General features: G+C 45.0%; 1 protein-coding gene across 1 annotated transcript in view; it reads left to right on the forward strand.

Annotated features, from left to right (window-relative positions):
- The window catches only part of POLN (polymerase (DNA directed) nu), a 243,508-nt gene that overhangs the window by 68,355 nt on the left and 154,760 nt on the right, over positions 1-20,393 (forward strand). The window contains 8 exon segments of the mRNA XM_006874123.1: positions 997-1,190; positions 4,547-4,659; positions 9,304-9,461; positions 12,041-12,109; positions 13,960-14,020; positions 15,061-15,125; positions 17,560-17,643; positions 17,961-18,047. Of these exon segments, the coding sequence (XP_006874185.1) occupies positions 997-1,190; positions 4,547-4,659; positions 9,304-9,461; positions 12,041-12,109; positions 13,960-14,020; positions 15,061-15,125; positions 17,560-17,643; positions 17,961-18,047 (831 nt within the window).

The raw sequence follows: 20,393 nt of genomic DNA on the forward strand, positions 1-20,393 counted from the left end.
GATGCACATCCATGTCTCCCGTATAGGGTTTCTGAGGAGCGGCTGGTGAGCTTGAACCACCAACCTTGCAGTTCAAAAGGCTTTGCAGTGTTGCGCCTCAACCCACAGCACTATGCCGGAATACCTCTCACACCAGTGAAAAACAGCCGACCAAATAGGACGTGCATCCGGGTTTCTGCAGAGCAGCTGGTTAGCTTGAACCACCGACCTTGCAGTTCAAAAGGCTTTGCAGTGGTGCCTTAACCCACAGCACTACACCAGGACGTCTCTCAAACCAGTGAAAATAAAGCTGACCAAATAGTATGCACATCCGCGTCTCCCGTATAAGATTTCCGAGGAGTGGCTGGTGAGCTTGAACCCCCGACCTTGCAGTTCAAAAGGCTTTGCAGTCGTGCCTTAACCCACAGTGCTACCCTGGGACACCTCTCAAATGAGTGAAAAAAAGCTGACCAAATAGGACACACATCTGCATCTCCCATATAGGGTTCCGAGGAGCGGCTGGTGAGCTTGAACCACCAATCTTGCAGTTCAAAAGGCTTTACAGTGGCGCCTTAACCCACAGCACTACACCAGGACCTGCCTCAACCTAATGGAAAAAGGCCAACCAAATCCATGTCTCAGCTTGGGCTGAGTGTGTGAGTTCCTGGCAGAGGAAACCGCCAGCGGTGAGGGTGGGTTGTGGCCACTCGGCTAAGCCCCTACCTCTATTCACCCGAATGTAGGTGGGCAAACAGTGAGTGCACCTATTACCCGACACCAAAGAGAAAAATAAAATTGGAACCACACAAAATCGGCAAAGTATACTGAGCACCTTTTTTTCCCCCAAGGTTCCCGCAGCGTGTTTCCGTGGTGTCTCTGCAGCCACTATTTCGTCCTGCCCCAGATGTTCTTTTAAAACATTGATTTCAAGCCTTTTTTCTTAATTATAAAACTGACAATGAGCAAGTGCATTGTCTATTTTTAATTTTGAAATTTGGTGGTTGTGTGTATTCACAGGCTACAGTTTCTTCTGTTAAAGGAATTGTAATATTTCTGAAGAACCACATGGAAGAAGACAGTGGTTCTCTGGATGCCTCAGCCTCTGATGGTGTTCGTGGGGAGCCCATTTCAGATGATAAGTATATTTACATAAAGATAGAACATTCTTCTATTTGGGACCAGGAACAAGAGATACATATTCAATTTGCCAGGTAAGAAATCTTTACTTGTTCCTTTATATACTTCGTAGATAGATGCCCAAAACCACACCCATTGTCACTGAGTCAATTCTAACATTATAAAGGAGGTTGTTGGTATCCACTGATGTTGAATCGACTCCAACTCACAGCTACCCTATTGAACAGAGTAGAACTCTGCCTTAGGTTTTCCGAAGCTATACATCTTTACAGAAGCAGACCACCTCATCTTTTCTCCTGTGGAACAGATCTCAGCCCATGCTTAGCCCACAGAGACACCAGAGCTCCTTAGATAGATGTTGTTAGCTTCCATCGAGTCTGTTCCGACTTGCAGCGATGCTGTCCTGCATCATCCTCACAATCATTGTCATTATTGAGCCCATGGTTGCAGATAGATTTGTTGTTGTTGTTGTTGTTAAGTGCCATCCAGATGTACAACCATTCTTACCTCTTCCTGAGTTGTTGCCCTTAATTAACATACTCAGTGTCCCTTGTGCTTCCGAGCTTGTTGTTCAAGTTGCTGTTGTCAGTTTGATCCCGTGTAGATAATTGTTAAAAGAGCACAGCGCTCAAGGCAGCCATTCTTTACAAGTGAAGTGAAACTATTATCAGGAGCCCTGGTGGCACAGTGGGCTACTCACTGGGCTGTTAACCGAATGGCTGGCGGTTTGTATCCAACAGTGCCTCCATGGGAGAAAGATGAGGCATTCTGCTCTTATAGATATATGAAGCCTCAGAAGCCCTCGATAGGGTCTCTAGGAGTCAGAACTGACGTGACAGCAGATAGATAGCTACTGCTGATTGTCTTCTGACTCTCAGAACTCGGTGTGCAGCAGAATAAAATGTTGCTGGCTCCGTTGTCATCCTTACAGTAGCTGGCATGATTGAGTCCATCATGGTAGCTGTTGTAAACTTTATTTACAAGGGAGCTTCAGAAAGTTCATGGCAAAAGAGAATGAAAAGATAATGGAATTTTCCCATGAACTTTTGAAGCTCCAGCATATATGCCTAAGGAGCTCTGGTGGTGTAGTGGTTATGAGTCGGGCTGCTAACCTCAAGATCAGCAGTTTGAAACGACCAGTAGTTCTGTGACAGAAAGATGAAGCTTTCTGAGCCCATAAAGATTGACAGCTGCAGAAACCCTGTACAGGGTTGTTATATGTCGGAACTGACTCTATGGCAAACAACCGTCAACCACCACCACACATGTCTGATTTATCCCAATTTAAAATTTCCCACACACCAATTAATTATTCAAGTGTTTAGAATTTTTATGTGAAATAGATCCCAAAATACAGAAATGATAGGGACCCAAGAAGCTTCCTGGATCCTTCCTAAACCTCTGTAAACACTGGTTTGTTTTCCCTTATAAGGCTTGGGGTAGACATTCCACAGCCTTTGGAGCCTGTCCAAGCTTTGAGTGAACTTCACATTGTGAAGTTGGAGAGAGAAGTCCCCTCCCCAAGGCCTGAAGACCCCTCACCACTGTCTGCCGGGTCCCCAGTGATTGTCTTCATCACATTTGATCACTCACTGCCTGCATTAGAAAGTTAATTCATCTCTGTCTTCAAACAGTAATCACCCTCTGTTCCATCAAGAACGTTACTAATATCAAAGCTCTGAGGCCATGAAAACAAGCAAGATGCATGTCATTAGACCTGCCTTCTTAGAGCCACAGAATTTTAGAACAGGCAAGGATGTGTCTGTTGCCTCGTCCTCTAGATCCTGGGATACTGGTGCTCTGGATTGAAGCGTGTGCCGGCAACACCATCTCCTTGCTTGTACTGTGCACCTGACTCAGAGTCCTCCCATCGGGGGGTGGCATCCATTCCGCCATATGCTTTTTGTTTGTCTTATCAAGATAGAAATCAACTCGCTCTCATCTCTTACTGTGGTTATTAGATGATCTCAGTTCCAGTCGTCCTGAGTGTTTCTTCCTTTTAAGCTTCTATCTCCGTCTTCTCCTTTGGGTCACCTTCCTCCTCAGTCCTGCCAAATTATGACCTGGAGCACTGCCACTGGCTCTTTGCTTTCCTCACAGTCCTGCTGTCCCAGTTCAAGGGGAACTAAAGTGAAACAAGCAAGAAAATGCCTTAAAAAAGGTGCCTGTCCTCAGAGTCCAAATTTCTCAGCTCAAGACAAGCAAAATCTAACTACATATAAACTTGGTAGACAGAACTGCTTACTAGCTTGTTCCCTTCCTCAGCTCTATCTGGAGTCTTGTTAATGTATTAATAAGCATTTACTGGGTGTGGTATTGTGGGTTAATGCACCAGAATGCAAAGCTGTTTGAACTGCAAAGTCAGTGGTTCAAGCTCACCAGCTGCTCCTCAGAAACCCTATACAGGGTCTCTATGGGTCAGAACCGACTTGATGGCATTTAACAACAACAACAACAACTGTAAAGGCAGAGAAAGTTTGGTGATCTAGAGTTTGGCTTCTAGCAGTAGCAAGATAGGCTCTGAAGACTTCAAACTTCAGCTTTGCTACTTGTCAGTTGTGTAATGGGAGCCTCAAGTTCTTCATCTACAAATGGATCTAGTACCTGCCTGAGAGGATTGTGATAAGTAACAATGAAGCAATCTTTGTGAGGTTTAGCCTAGTACCTGGCACATAGTTAATGTTCAGTTAATGTAATCTATCATAAATTTCATAGCCAAGGAACTGAGGATGCCGTGGGCGGATTCAGGACAGTGCAGCAAATGGGTGCTTGCTGTCCAGTCTGTGGACTGAAGGTCCACAGGTGTGGGGCCACTCTGCTGGGGATACAGTGTAGGCCTCTTTAAAGGAAATTTTAATAAATTATTGGAAGAAGATTTCAGGTGAGAATGCCTGATGTGACGCTATAGGTTAAACACTGGACTGTTAACTAGAAGGTTGGCCATTGAAACCCACCAGCTGCTCTTCAGAAACCCTTTGCAGGGTCACTATAATTTGGACCCGACTCAACAGCATGGGTCGTAATCTGCCAGTGGTTGCTGTAGTTAAGTGCTTTCTAGTTGGCTTCAACTCTTCATGACCTTGTATAGAGTTTCCAAGGAGTGACTGGTGGGTTTGAACCACTGACCTTGTGGTTAGCAGTGCAGTGCTGATCCTACAGTGTCACACTAGGACTCTTGTTCTGCTGGTAAGGTGACTTTATCCAGGAATGGACACTTAAGGGCTGTATGCCCCTGAGATGTTCCATAACCATTGTGTGTGTGTTTCATCAACTGTAAGATGCAGACAGTTTTGAGAAGAACTATGATTGTCTGTCTGGTAGTAAGCACTACTAGATACAGTAGTTATTAGTAGCAACAGTAATGCTATTTTTCCAAGGCCAAAAGTTCTAAATTAATGGCTACATCAATTCATTTCTTGTCATCCCCTAGGAAAGTACTATTTCAAACCCTGAAATGTAAATGTCCTGTTATATGCTTTAATGCGAAAGATTTTGTGAGAGCTGTGCTTCAGTTTTTTGGTGATGACGGCAGCTGGAAGCATGGTGAGTTACAGTTTCTGCTAAATCTAACTTTCCAACTGGAATTCCTGCTGGGGAAAGAAGGATGACAAGGGCTGCCATGTGGTGCAGCACTAGGGGCACCCTCTCATGGTGCTCTGATGGGCCCCTGAATAGCCGGGCTCCCTAAGTGGGAGGAGAACCTTTCCCTCTGTGTTTCTACACTATTTGGAAATTTACAAGCATATATTACTTTTGTAGTTTTTAAAGAAAAGAATAAATTTATGCAGCATGGTCATAATGGGATTTGTTGTAACTGCAAATGGATTACAACTTTTCTAAGAACTAAACTATTTGTTGTTGTTGCTGTTGTTGTTGTTAAGTGCCATCGAATCAATTTCAACTCATAGTGACTCTATGTAGTAAGGTTTCTGAGGAGCCACTGGTGGGTTTGACCTGCCGACCTTGTTAGCAGTCCAGTGTTTATCCTACTGTGCCACACGAGAACTAAACTATACTCACTCCAAGGTAATTAACATCAATGCTATCTAGTACATCTTTGATCTGTCATTTAGAATAACTAAGATTTGTATAACCTTTTTATAACAAGATAGACAGACAGCAGTGTGATGAAGCAAAGACAGCAAAAGCATTCACTGTCAAACCTACTTGGAGGGTATGAGTGGTGACTGTACTGCTCTGTCAACTTTCCTGTAATCAAGCATTGAAACAAATCTTTAATTCCAGAACTTCTCCAACACATGTAAAAGTACTCCTCACCTAATGCCATGTACCTTCTGACCTTTCCCCCCTTGTATTATTTTGTAGCAAATCCTAAATGTCATATAATTAATCTATAAATATTTAAGCATATAGGATTAAAATATAAGAATCTCATTTTTACTTTACTGAGTCCATGGGCCTAGAGCCTGAAGATGCTCCGTCCCTCTATGTCACTGCTTCTGCCAGCACCTCTGCGGCCCCACCATCACATTCCAAATAAATCAGCTCTCATTTCTTAACATTATCAGTTACCAGTCAGTGATTACACTTGCCCACATGTCCTATAAGCAGTTTGTTTGCTTTATTATTATTATTATTTAAATCGTTTGTTTGAATTGGGATGTGCTAAAACCATGTGGGGGGATACAATCAAGACAGCGGATCATGCGAGTAAAGTTTTGCTGAAGGTAATACAGAAATGGCTACAATCATACATTGACAGAACTTCCAGAGGTTCAAGCCAGATTCAGAAGAGGCCATGGAATGAGGGATATCATTGCTGATGTCCAATGGATCTTAGCTGAATGCAGAGGATATCAGAAAGATGTTTACCTGTGCTTTATTGAGTACGCAAAGGTTTTCGATCGTGTGCATCATGACAAGCTATGGACAGCATTGTGAAGTATGAGTATTCTGGAACACTTCATTGTGCTCATGAGGAATCTGTACATGGACCAAGAGGTGATTGTTCGAACAGAACATGGGAACACTGAATGTTTTAAAATTGGGAAAGTTGTGCGACAGGGTTGTATTCTTTCACCATACTTATTCAACCTGTATGCTGAACAAATCATCCGAGAAGCTGGGTTCTATGAAGAAAAACATGGCATCAGGATTGGAGGAAGACTCATTAACAACCTGCGATATGCAGATGATACAACCTTGCTTGCTGAAAATGAAGAGGACTTAAAACATTTACTGATGAATATCAAAGACCACAGCCTTCGGTATGGATTACATCTCAATGTCAAGAAAACAAAAATCCTCACCACTGGACAATAAACAATAAGAATAAACAATATTCTTATCAATGGAGAAAAGATTGAAGTTGTTAAGGACTTCATTCTTCTTGGATTAACTATCAACACTCATGGCAGCAGCAGTCAAGAAATCAAACTACGTACTGCATTAGGCAAATCTGCTGCACAAGCCCTTTTTAAAGTGTTGAAGAGCAAAGATGTCAGCTTGAGAACTAAGGTGTGCCTGACCCAAGCCATGGTATTTTTAATAACCTCATCTGCATGCGAAAGCTAGACAGTGAATAAGGAAGACCGTAGAAGAATTGATGCTTTTGAGTTATGGTGTTGAAGGAGAATATCAAAAGTACCATGGGCTCCCAAAAGAACCAATAGATCCATTTTGGAAGAAGTACAGCCAGAGTGCTCCTTAGAGGCCAAGAAGACCAAACTTCATCTTTCATACTTTGGACATATTGTCAGGAGGGAGCAGTCGCTGGAGAAGGATATCATGTTTGGTAAGGTGGAGGGTCAGAGAAAAAGAGGAAGACCCCCAATGAGATGGATTGGCCAAGAGGCAGCATCGATGGACTCAAGCGTGGCTACACTAGTGAGCTTGGCCCAGGATCGAGCAGTGTTTCGTTGTGCTGTGCATAAGGTTGCTATGGGTCAGTGCCGACTTGATGGCATCTAACAACAAGAACAAAACCATGTGGAGACCATGTCTGACTTCTCTGGGCCTCACAAGTGGAGAAAGAGAATCAAGTTCAAAATCAACCCAAGACCTAGTCCTTTGAAGTGGAGTTCAGACATGTTTCTGCTCTACAACTTTCATTCGCCACTTCTGACACCAACCGTCTCTCCCACAGCCCTCCCTGCTTCACATCTGGGTTCAACAATCCATTGCAGTGGCCACACAGAACTCATAACCTACTCACAGTTATGGAGTTTATCAGGGACGTGAACAGGGTACAATTCTGGATCAGAAAAGCTCAGTTAGGAACTCCTCTTGTCTGCCATATTGTGGGCATGCTTCACTCTTGTCTTTTTCCTCTCAGTCATGTGGTTGCTTGGCCTCTGCCCTGCTTGGGCAAATGTTGCAAAGCTCTTTTCATCGGTCTGTGAATGCCCAAAGGGTACAGTATTAAATCCAGTCTCCTGCCCATAGACATTCAGCTTTACTCAGTCCATGGGTCTAAAGCCCAAAGCTGCTTTGTCTTTCCATGCCACCACCGCTGCTGTCACCTCTGCCATCATTGTTTCTCTAGGTAGGGATCTCATGCTTCATTCATTCTCTTGCTTCTTAGTGATCCTCAGATCATCTGTCATTGCTTCTGAGATGGCTCCTTTTAAACCTAGCTGGAGGGAAAAACTAACCAATCCCAGCCTTAGAGTCCTATATACCTTATTTGCATGGTCCCACCCAATCACTTGGTGGCAATTAAGAAGACTTTGGACAGAAAAGTCATATCAAGTATAAGTTAATGTATTTCTTAAGTCTTTTTTAATCTCTGTGTGTATGTTTTGCAATTATTTTGGTATTGAAGAAACCATGTTGTTTGTCCTGTAGGTTTCCCACAGACTGAAATTTGATGATTATATTCCTTTGTTGTCATTGAACAACAAAGGTCCTGGGTGGTGGTTCAAACTCCCCCAGTGGCAGTAGAGGAAAGGGCTGGTGAGCTGCTTCCACAAAGACAACAGCTAAGGAAGCCCTATGGAGCGAAGGGATGGCCATGAGTAGGAATCAACTTGATAGCAGTTGTTTAAATTTTGGTTTGAGTTCTTGCTCTTCTGTTGCTCATAAATTGGCAGTTAGATATAGTAGTTGGATCAAATCCAGGTTAGATTTTGGGAGAGGGGCAAAACTATACTGTAGGTGGAATAGTGTACTTCTATCAGGAGGTCCACCACTCGTCTGTCAGTTGTTGCCACCTCCAAGTAGAATTGACTGTGATGATGTGAATGGAATAGAGCTTTTGGGACCTTCATTTGCTGATGGGGCACAGAGCAAAATGAGGAGAAACTGCTGTAAATATCCATTAACAATCGGAACACGTAGTGATTTCCCCAGTTCCAAAATGCGTAATTGGAATAGACATGCTCAACAACTGGCAGAACCCCCACATTGGATCCCTAAAATGTCAAGGAAGGGCTATCATGATGAGCATTCACATGAGACACAAATATCTTCACTTTGGTCCATTCAGTGAAGTCTATCCACATACCTCTTCCCCACATCTCCTTGTCAAGTCTTTGCTCACCAAAGGGTTACTTTGGCAGAGGAGGATTTTGACAATCAAGTGGATAAGGTGGAGGGTCAGAGAAAAAGAGGAAGACCCCCAATGAGATGGATCAGCCAGGTGACATCATTGATGGCGTCAAGTGTGGCGGCGGTAGTGAGGTTGGCCCAGGATCGGACATTGTTTTGTTCTGCTCTGCATGGGGTCGTATGAGTTGGTTCCGACTCGATGGCACCTGACAACGACAACAGCAATGTTGCTATGATGACACCTGACAACAACAACATACTTTACTAAGCATGATACTGCCATTCGTGCTTCTAAGTAGTATTGTCACTGTACTTCTCCCAAGACACATTAGTTTGTTCTTCTGACAGGCTATGGAACAGCCACTATTCTTCACAGAATTTATTTGTTAGTTCCCATTTTTTAACATTTTTGAGAGCTCCAAATTCCAAATTAGTTTTCTGGATGCTTGGAATGTGCTTCTTTACCTTGTCTCCATGTCAAGATCCAACATGTGGACCTGGATTTATAAAGGTTTACTTCTTAAAGAATGATGTAGCATCACTTTGGTACTTAGTGCCACTAATTTGAGGGGATGGCAATACTTCTTTTATTAATTTTAACCTTGAAAACTTTGTAAAAATAGGAAATGAGTACAGTTGTTCATTTTTCTTACGGTCATTAAAACCTTTCCTCTTTAGTTGCTGATTTTGTAGGGTTGGATCCCAGGATTGCTGCATGGCTTATAGATCCCAGGGATGCTGTGCCTTCCTTTGAAGATTTAGTGGTGAAATACTTGGAAAAACCCATCACAGTGAGAGTAAACAGCACATACGGAAATTCATCAAGAAATATTGTGGTGAGTTGCTTTAAGGGAAAGTTGTACCAATCTTAATACAACCCTGATTTTTTTCCAGAAACTTCTCTTTCTCAGATTGTCTACAAGTAAAAAGAATATTGCTGTTATTCCTGTTTGTATCTTTGGAACAAATACCTTTTTTGCTTTGGTGCCTTTGTGGAGGAGATTTAATGAGGAATTTCCCCCCCTGTTCCTTTGTCAAACCTGTTTCTGGGAAATTCTGGTTACCACCATGATTCTTCTAAATAGGCGCCGGTATCAGAGAAAGAACTGCTTCATGAGCAGAGTGCTGCTCCTTCAGAAATCCTGAGTGCCCTGCATGTGTTTCTCTACAAGTGTCCCCCTACCCTTGATATAGCCACTTGTTAGGAACCATAATTTGGAGAAGAAGGGTGCTCACAGCTCCTAGAACTGTGCCTGGAGCCCGAGTGAGGTGGATTTGACCTGAGCCACATTGATGCATTTGAATTAAGATGTTAGAGAAGAATATTGAAAGTACCACGGGCTGCCAGACTTGCAAACAAATCTGCCTTGGTAGAGGTACAGCCAGAATGTTCCTTAGGATGCTGAGATTTTGTCCCACATGCTTTGGACATGTTATTAGGAAGGGCCAGTCTCTGGAGAAAGACATTATTCTTGGAAAGTGGAGGGTCAGGGAAAAAGAGGAAGACCCCCAACAAAATGGAATGACACTGGCAGCAGCAATGAGCTCAAGCATAACAACAATTATGAGGTTGGCACCGACTTGATGGCGCCCGACAGCAATAACTTAGGCCTTGGTGGGAGAGGTGTTCCCATGGGCACAGCATAAGCTGTAAGCGAGCCTGCTAGTTTCAGGGCTCGAAGTTGTGAATGAACAGCTGTGCACTGAAGGCAGTTCTGGGGAAACATGCAGAGGAGGGCTGTAGGCGCGGGAGGTACCGGAGCAAAGATGGTAGAGCTGAAGGCCCACTCTGCATACTGGTTCTTCGTTCTCACAGCACCCTGTGGGGCCAACAGTTAGTTCAGTTGTGGACTTTGGGTTGTAAAGCAGAGAAACTCCCTCTGCCTTAATTAAAAATGTAGCAGAAGGTGATGGAGTAGCTCACAGCACCAGAGGAAAGCAGAGCCAGCCTTGGGAAGACCAGGAGCCGGGCAATGCTGAGGACTCAGGCGCAGGAGTTGAGAGGCATGCTGCCAACATTGAGCATGACGCTTTTATCTGTGGGTCATTTCTGTGGAATAGTCACATTTTCGGTACTGACCCGTGTCTCACTTCCTTCACTGTATTACATGTGCAGCCCATTCGCTGGTGTTAGCAGTCAGCGTTCCCCTAGAGAAGCAGGACCACTAGGATGGATGGGTGCATTGTAAAGAAGTGGCTCAGTCAGTTGTGGGGGCTGCCTAGGGCAGCCCAGCAGGCTGGAGACTCTCAGGCAGGAGCTTTTGCTCCACAGGGAAACCTCAGTTCTTCTGTTCTCAAGACCTTCAATGGATAGGATGAAGTCCACTCGGATTATCAAGGGTTATCTTTACACTAAGCCATCTGGCTCTAATAGTTAATCATATTCTAAAGACCAAAGAAGAATTGATGCATCTGAGTTATAGTGTTGGAGAAGAATATTAGAGGTACCGTGGATTTCCAGGAGAACAAACAAGTCTGTGTTGGAAGAATTACAGCCAGAATGCTCCTTTGAAGCTAAGATTTCATTTCTCACATTTTGGACATGTTCTCAGGAGGGACAAGTCCCTGGAGAAGGACATCATGCTTGGTAAAGTGGAAGGTCAGTGAAAAAGAGGGAGACCCTCAATGAGATGGATTGGCACAGTGGCATCAGCAACCGGCTGAAGCATAGCAGTAATTGTGAGGATGGCACAGGCCTGGGCAGAGTACTGAGGGGCGGTGTCTCATTCCATTTGTTCTGGTCATCAGTTGGACACATACTCTATTTTTCAGTCACCCAGGGCCCCTGAGTTTGTGGATGAGGGTGGAATGGGTAACTGTGGACTTGGGAGGAAGGTAGGCCTCCTGACTCCTTGCCTGACTGTGGGGGTAGCAGACAGTGGGGCCAGGGCCTCGTCCTCCTGTGTCTATGACCTTGCACATTGAACCTCCTTGTGGTTCAATTTCTTAGTCTGTTATATGAGGGGAAGCATTGAGTTGGGGAGAAAATGTCAGGCTACTGATAGATTGCACTTCCTTCATATCAAATATATTCGCAGTTCTGCAAAGAGCCCTGTGGTGCAGTGGGTTAAGCACTGGGCTTCTAACTTACAAGAGGGTGGATCAAACCCACGTGCTGCTCTGTGGGGAAAAGATGAAGTCTGATTCTGTAAATATTGACAGTCTAGAAACCCTATGGAACAGTTATACTCTGTCCTCCAGGGTCACTTGAGTTGGACTCGACTCTGTGGCAGTGGAATTTTGGTTTGGGTCAAGCTGTAGAGCGAGTAGACTTCAGGCTAATGGTGTTGGTGCCATTGGAGAACTAGCATGTGGCCAGGGGAGGCTGTGGAAGTCAGGTAGTGAGCATGCTGGTGAGGGTACCTCTCCCTAGGTGCTGCCCAGCCGGCCTGATTATGCTTTTGCTCTTTTAAAGAATCAGAACGTATGTGTCAACCTGAGGATACTCTACAGACTTACGATGGACCTTTGCTCTAAACTGAAGGCAAGCTATGTTTGTTACTCTTGTTGGTTAACAGAACCCTGGCTGTCTGTCTGTATTAGCTGTCTTCTCATTCCCATTCATACCCACAGGCAGCACTACTGCAGTGCCTTTGACTAGGAAGGAAAACAGAACACCAGACTTCACTCATAGAAGGACCATCCAGAATGACAAAACCTCATGTTTTAAAAATGGTCTCCATAGATTGAATGTCACACTGTAATGTATAAATTTAGCACTTTCCCAAATGCGACCTCTGCTTTAACTGCAATAGTCCTCAAAGTTGAGCACTTATTTTAGTTCATAGTAAAGTGGACACAGCTCAACTCACTCAGCGTCTCATGGGGAACCAGATGACCTTTCAAAAGAACCGTGGAAGGGAGTTGCATGAAGGGGTCGTTTATAGGGGCAGGGCATAGTTAAGGGACACCGCATAGGATGGAGACAATTCCAGAGACTGGCACAGCTGAACTTTTCACCCCCCTGGGCTGGAAGGCAGAAACTCTGGTGGTGCTGTAGGTTAAACCTGGACTGTTACTCCAAGGTCGGCAGTCCAAACCCACCAGCTATCTGTGCCCATAAAGATTTGGGTTTGGTTTGGGATTTGGGACTGTAAGTGGGAGCTGTTACCAGAAACCTGGGAAAATGACAGCACACCATAGGGACAGAGGGTGCCAGGAGTCAGGCACCAGAAGCTAGAATGTGGAGGCGCAGGGAGAGAGAAACCCCACCTTCTCTCCCCTCTTCCACCCAGTCTCCTTCCCATGCCTCCAAGTGGACCAAACCCACCAGAAAGCATCAAGAGCCCAGGCCAGGTGGTCTGGAGGGGTCACAGCCACCCTGCCCCAATCAAGGCAGAGAAAGGATGTGGAAGAGTCAGTAGAGCACTCAGAGCTAACAGCTCAGCTGAGAGCAGACCAGCTTGTGAAGGGAGGAGGGCGGGGACCCTGTCAGAGCCGGTGTGGGATTCTCAGATAGCAGCCAGAGAAAGAAAAGAGGAAAACCCTTAATAAAGAACATGGAAAGGATCTAAGTAGATGGAGAGACTGTTCATGTGCTTAGATAAGATGATGATGGATCCCTGGTGGCACAGTGGGTTAAGCATTGCCCTGCTAATGAAAAGGTCAAAGGTTTGAACTCCATGGGAGAAAGGTGGGGCTGTTTGCTTCAGTAAATATTTATAGCCTCAGAAAGCTATGGAGCAGTAGAACTGTCTGATAGGGTCTCTATGGCTTAGAACTGACTATGGGGGCTTGTGTACTTGGGTAACATGAACTAGTATAAAAATCCAGCTCTCTACACATTATCTATCAAGTCAGTGAGAAGCCAAAGAAAATTCTAGTGAAAATTTTGGGTGATTCAGTAAACCCATTCAGAAATTAAAATAGAAAGACAGAAAGTCCACAAATGCCTTGTTGTTAAGTGCCATCAAGTTGGTTCTGACCCATAGTGACCCTGTATAGGGTTTCTGAGGAGCAACTGGTGAGCTTGAACCACCAACCTTGCAGTTCAAACGGCTTTGCAGTCTGGCACATTAACCCACAGTGCCACACCAGGACTCCACAAATGCCTAAATTCATGTAAAAATGAGGCCAAGTAGAGAGACGTGAAATGGGGTTTGCCCCACCTGATGTTTCTAAAGTTGTAATAAACAAAAGGAGCCTGGAAGGAAATCAGAATTTTGTGAGGAAGGAGGAAGGGGCAAGGAGTGCAAGTTGGACAGGGAACTAGTTGTGTCCCCTGCAGGAATTGCCTTAATGTCCATCCCATGGAGTTAAGTAGGCTTTTCAGCAAAACGCAGATAGAAACAAGAATTTCAAGTAATGTTGGTTTTTATTACTTCTATGAAACAGGTTTATGGATTATGGCAGCTATTTTGTATGCTGGAGCTTCCTTTGATACCGATTTTGGCAGGTAAGGTAACTATAAAGAAGAAATATAGTCATTTTTTTTTCTAGAGAATTCTTTAAATTGTATGAAAATGATTGTTTCTCTTTGAAATGGCAGTGAAACCTGTGAGAGACAACCTGCTGGGACTACTTGGCTTTCCCAGAACGTCCGATTTCCACCTTTGACAGGGTGCAGTCTTACCACTTTTTGAATCTCTCATTTTAGTGGGAAATGTTTGTGGGTCCTTTTCTGACAGATTTCTGCCTTATGCAGCTTCCGGCTTTTGCAGATTTCACTGTATGAGTGAACTTCAGAAAGTTCATTGAAAAGTGAAATAAAAAGATAATGGATTTTGTTCACAAACTTTTTGATGCCCCCTCGTGTTTAGGGAGTCTGTCTTTTCCCTTTCTGTCACATGAAGGTTTGGACTGCCTCCTCTCCTGAGGTCTAGACATTCCTGCCACACAGGACCCCTTCAGTGCTGTGTGTTCTGGATAAGCACAAACCCCTCCTGAACTCTCAAACCCTGAGAAGCAGCAGAACCAGGAGAAGAGACCTCTCTGCGTGGTTTACATGTGAACAAAGCATCTCTCATCCCTAGTGTTCTTCAGTTTTACCTCTTCCCTGCCTACAGGGATGGAGTTCTGGAAACTTCCCTAGAAGTATATTATACGGCCCAGTTCTGTGGTGTCCCTCCTCTGATCCAGGTCTTGCTGTGACCACAAGACAGCAGAGGTCTATCCAGGGCTTCTACAACTGTGCTGGATGGTGGGAGACATTGCATTCAGTGTGTGTGCCCCCACCTACCCACTCCCTGGCAGGGGCTCAAATTTTAGCCCTGTCAGTGCTCTGCAGTGTGAGTGAGTTTTTTACCTGAGTACCTGTGTTCTCACTGTACAACGGGAACAACCCTACACGGTCCTTCTCTAGAGGCTGCCACATGGGAGCAGCTAAGGAGGCCGTCACTGCTGTCTTCACTGGGACAGTGAAATCTCGTTCTTATACTTCAGCCTACTCAGATGTGATTTCTTAAGGTTATTCAAATATTGGTTTTTGAATTCCAGTGATGGAAAGCCAGAGCATTCAGATAAACAAGGAAGAAATGGAGCGAACTTCAGCTCTGCTTGGGGTAAATTATCTCCTGTTACTGGACTTACTTTCTTCTGTATGGTGAGCTGTTCCCAGCGTCAGATCTAGAGGAAATCCCTACTTCTTCCCCTCCTCATTTTCCATGGGCTGACGCTGATGCTGTCCTCCTTATATTTGGTTCCTACAAGGGAGCATCAAGTAATTAAAAGTTTAAATTTTTTATATGGTTGCTTTCATATATTATTTCATTTATAACTTCTGGCTTTTGTGTCGTGCTTTAAAAAGCTTTCCCCATTTCAAAATTATGCAAATATTAATTCTTGTTTATATCTATGTCTTAGTTATCTTTTGTCGTTGTTAAGTGCCATGAAGTTGGTTCCGACTCATAGTGACCCTGTATAGGGTGGCTGAAGCTTTTAAAACCTTTGCAGGAGCAGAAAGCCTCATCTTTCTCTCATGGAGCAGCTGGTGGACTTGATCTGCCGACCTTATGGTTCCAAGTTCTGTGTTTATCTTATGGAGCCACGGCACTCCTATCGGTTATTGTTGTTAAGTGCTGTAGATACAGTTCCGACTCATAGTGACCCTTATAGGGTTTCCTAGGAATGTCTGATGACTTTGAACGGTTGGCCTTTTAGTTTAAACAGGCCTTGTGACCTAGTGCTTATCCTACAGCACTAGTACAAGTGGAGTGCTTTACCAAATAGGAATTTATTCTCTTGCAGTTTAGGAGGCTAGATGTTGAAATTCAAAATACCACCTCTAGGGGAAGGCTCTGTCTCTCTGTTGGCACTTTTTCTTGTCTCCTTTTGACATCTGCGGATCCATTGTTCCTTGGTGATCTCCAGGTAGCTTGGCATCAGTCTTCCCCTGAGCCTGGGAGGTTCTCAGCACAGGCACTCTGGGTCCAAAAGACCCTCTCTGTTCCTGATTCTTCTTTCTTGGTGGTACCAAGGTTCCTCTTCTCTGCATATTTCTCTCTCCTTGTATCTCTTCTAAGATCCAAGGGGATGTAGGCCTCACCCAGGGAAGCTCCCCTTAAAATGAAGAAATCTCAGCATTGTCTGTTGGACGTGTGTATGTGTGTGGCAGAGAGGTGGTCTTTTTACTTCACAGGCTGTCTCTGTCTCTAAAGGAGCCATAGCTACACGCAGACCCAGTGCTGTGATTGGAACCTTTGCATGTCAGAAGAATGTGAATCCCTGGGTCAGAGGGCAGAGCTGTTGGTTGTGATAGTGATGACCCTCACATATCCTTGTGTCCTTGTCCTATCTACCCTCTTCCACCTTCACTCTGGCCTCTGTGTAACTTGATTGGTCAATTTGGTATCAGCTGTGGTTGTAAGCAGAGGCTCGAAAAGCATGCGCTTTTCCAATGGGACCTGCCCTCCTTGAACACTGCCACCGTGTTAAGAAGCCCCAGGTGGCTCGCTGAGGACACTTGGTTTTCTGAGAGCCAGAACCAAGCCCAGACCTGAGTGAGGCAGTGGAGGTCCTCCTCACTGCTCAGTCCCCCATAACTGCAGCTACTGGAGTAGCCAGCTGAGCCTACACTGTTAGCCCACAGGAGTGTGAGCCTAGTAAACCCTGCTCGTTGGGAGTGGCTTGTTATGCAGTGATGGTAAGTGCTGCAGGCAAGACCCCAGCTCAGCTCTCTGAGCTATGGGGCCTGGCACCCAGTGGGACTCGGCTGTATTCTGCTCCCTGCTTTGGACTGCTCTTCCATCCGTGATCTTCAGAGACGGTTATTTGGTTTTATTTTTTGAGTCTGTCTCTGTTTGTTCATCGTTGTTGTCAAGTGCTGTCGAGTCGATTCCGACCCATAGCGACCCTGTTCATTAGGCCTGCTCTGTTTCTACCTTCCTTTCTACCAAAACGTAATGGGAGATCAGTTCAGCAAGTCCTCCTGTTCTGCTCAGCACTGTATGTATCAGCTGTGGTTAGGAACACTCATAGCAGGTGCTTGGTGTTGTCACCAGGGCCACCCACACCTTCCTGTCCTTTGACCCAGGCTGTGTCTCAATTTGGGTTTGGTGCAGGTTTCCCAAACTTCATCCACGTCTTTCCCCCTGAGAACAGATGTCATTGCGGCGAAAGGAAGGTGCTACTGCGTCCTCCCTGTAGTCACCAGTCAGCTTGGTCCCAACTCTCCTGTCTTGGGACAATCTTTGCAAGAGTTGAAGTCTAGGGGGTGATGTTGGGTCCCCTTTTCTAGTTGTAGTCTTGCTGGGAATTCATCCCTTTCCCCTCTCCATGTGGAGTATTTTTACTATTTTTACTTTGGTTCAGGTGAAGATGATTCTCTGAGCCTGATTATCCCCATTTTGTGTTTTTAATTTTGAATGTCCATTTTGGTCAATTATAAATTATTTTCATTTTGTGAAGGTCTTTTGTTGTGTTGGGATTGATTTCATGAACCAACGGAATCATCCTGAGATTGCTTAATTGATAAGGTTGTGCTTATCACTTTCACAGTCCCGTCTCAAGGAGCTGGAACAAGAAGCCCATTTTGTTGCAGGAGAACGGTTTCTTATAACAAGTAACAATCAGCTCCGAGAGGTGAGGTGAACATTTGTCTCTTTTCTAGAATATATTTCTTCTTCAGGGATTAGTGGGAATGTCTACTTTTGTAAATAAAATTTCATGTAGATTATATGACAAGCTCCTGTTCTCTATAGCAAGGAATGAACACACTGTGGTTCATTATCTCAAAGCTTCTAAATCCCAAACAACACTAAGTCAGAACTGGAGCATCGTGTAATGTCTGCTAAGGTGTGTTGTCTACTGACTGGCTGTTTTCTCTCTGTGGTCTCAATGTGCCTTCGGGGTCTCTCCAACCGGAACTCTTGCACTGTCTGCAAATTGCTTCACTGAAGATTCTCTTTGACAAATTAAAGCTGCACCAACAGAAGACTCTGCCTAAAACAGCGCTGCAGAAACAGCCGTCCACCTCTGAGGCCGTGGTAAGGCGGGAAGCACGTTCTTTTTCATCCTTGAAGTTATAGCATGCCTGCAACCGCACATGACCTGATCTGCAGGAGCAACCCCGCCACAGACCTTAGGAGCTGGTACTTTCCCCCTAAGGCCCAACCAAGGGTGGTCGCCACACTGTGACCAAGGAGACCGAGGCAGACAGGAGAGCTCTCCAGAAGTGTGCACTGGGCATGATTTACTTCAAAGGATAATTGGGTGGAATTCGGTTCTAAAAATCAGTTTCTTGCCTAGCCAAGTCACTCCCTCTCAGTTTCATGCCCCAGCATGTTGATTGGAGATGGAAAAAGTTGTCAGTCTTCACCTTTCTCCATATTTACTTTGGAAAAGTTTAGCATACCTTTTCTTGAGAGAAATGCATTTTCAAAAAGACAGGGAGCTGTGAAATTCTACCCAAATAGGATCTTGTTGTTAGGTGTCATCGAGTTGGTACTGACTCACAGCAACCTTATGCACAACAGGACGAAACACTGCTCAGCCCTGGGATGGTGGAGTATAAAGAACGTTCCGAAGCCCCTAATTCCTACCACTGTGAGAACGTAGTCAGGAAATAAGCTGGTGTCACTGTGGCGCCAGCTCCCAGTTCCAAGTGTTGGCTCTCAGTGCCCCAGCAGCTTTGGACTTTGCAGGGAGAGGGCTGTTTTCTTGAAGACTCCCTCTCTGTCCTGACCACCATAGTTTTCCTCTCAGTGGCAGCACTTTTGCTGCCGGCTTTGAGGACATAGTCCTCACGGAGCTCCCCTCACTGACTGCCCCGAACACTGGGCTCTCCACTAGCCCTCAGACAGCACTGATGGAGTGAACAAAGCACTCCTGTGGACAAATGACTCCACCAAAGGGGGCCCGAAGCCACTCCCTTCCAGAGCCTGCTCTTCAAGGGCCCTGCATCTCAGCTAACAGCCCATCAGCCTCCCACATCCTAGGACACAGCACGGGGTGGAGCTTAGTCAACCATGCCCACTGTGTGTCCTCTCTCTGCCTCAGGTGTCCTGAACCATAAAAGAAGGACAATAGGTGGGGGCTTCAAAAAGTTCATGGGAACATGGAATTAAAAGATAATGGAATTCCTCCGTGAACGTTTGGAGTCCTTATATCATACTTCACTTATTGGAATCTTGTGAGGATTGACTGAGTGTGTGTGTGTGTGTAATGTGTATAAACAGTACTTAGGCTAAGACCTGACACATAAGCCCTCAGAAAGCAATGATGTGGTGGTGAAGCAGTTAAAGTGCTTAGCTACTAACATAAAGGTTGTTGGTTCGAATCCAACAGTTACTGCACAGAAGAAAGACATGGCAATCTGGTTCCATGAAAATTGCAGCCTTGGAAAGCCTGGGAGGTGGTTCTACTCAGCCCTGTAGGGTGGCTATCGACTCAACATCAGTAGATTTGGCTCTTGGCTTTAAATGGCTAGGTGGGAGCCTTGGTGGTGCCGTGGTTAAACACTTGACCAAAAGGCTAACCGAAAGGCGAGCTGTTTAAATTCACCAGTGGCTCTATGGGAGAAAGCTGAGGCAGTCTGCAGCTGCAAAGATGGCAGACGTGGAAGCCCTATGGGGCCATTTTTCTCTACTCTCCAGGATCATTAAGGGCCAAGATCAAGTCAACAGTAGTAGGTCTATTGTCATGAACAACCCCATCCAGGACCTAGTAGCCACTTTGATTTTCTTTCACTCTCACTACACAGCAGGTCCTGTCATTTCCACTCACAAAATATGTCATAACTGACGTCTTCACTTGCTTAGGTTACTCTCCAAACCTCCTAACTGTCTCCCTGTTTCTGGTCTTCTTCATATGTAGGTAGGATAATCTTTGAAAAACATTCCTCGAATCCTGTTCTTTCCCGACTAAAGCTTCTGTGACTTCCCATTGCACTTAGAATAAAGTCCAAACCCTGGAGCCTGTCCGACCATGCAGTGGGCCTGGCTCCACGCCTCTGCTGGCCTCACATCCCTCCTGTCTCTCTTTCACTCCTGCACCCAGCATGCTGGCCTTCTCACCTCAAACAGGGCACACTTGTGCTGTCAAGAGCCTTTGCACAAGTGAACTCCTTGGTGTGGAAGATTCTTGCCCCAGATTTTTTTTTTTTAATGTTTTATTGTGAATTATGTGATAGTTTACATGAGAGAACATTAATTTTACATTAATTCTATTGTATATCATTTCATTGCCATGGTTACAATCCCCTCCACATATCATCAACCAACCAAAGGGTATATACCCTGCAAGCCTGTCTCCCTGGTTGTCAGCACACAGCCCCTCTTCCTCTCTGGATCTAAAATCCCCAGCTGCTCCATCTCTCCACATCATCATCTCTG

Source organism: Chrysochloris asiatica, unplaced genomic scaffold (assembly GCF_000296735.1).
Source record: "Chrysochloris asiatica unplaced genomic scaffold, ChrAsi1.0 scaffold00262, whole genome shotgun sequence".
NCBI lineage: Eukaryota > Metazoa > Chordata > Mammalia > Afrosoricida > Chrysochloridae > Chrysochloris > Chrysochloris asiatica.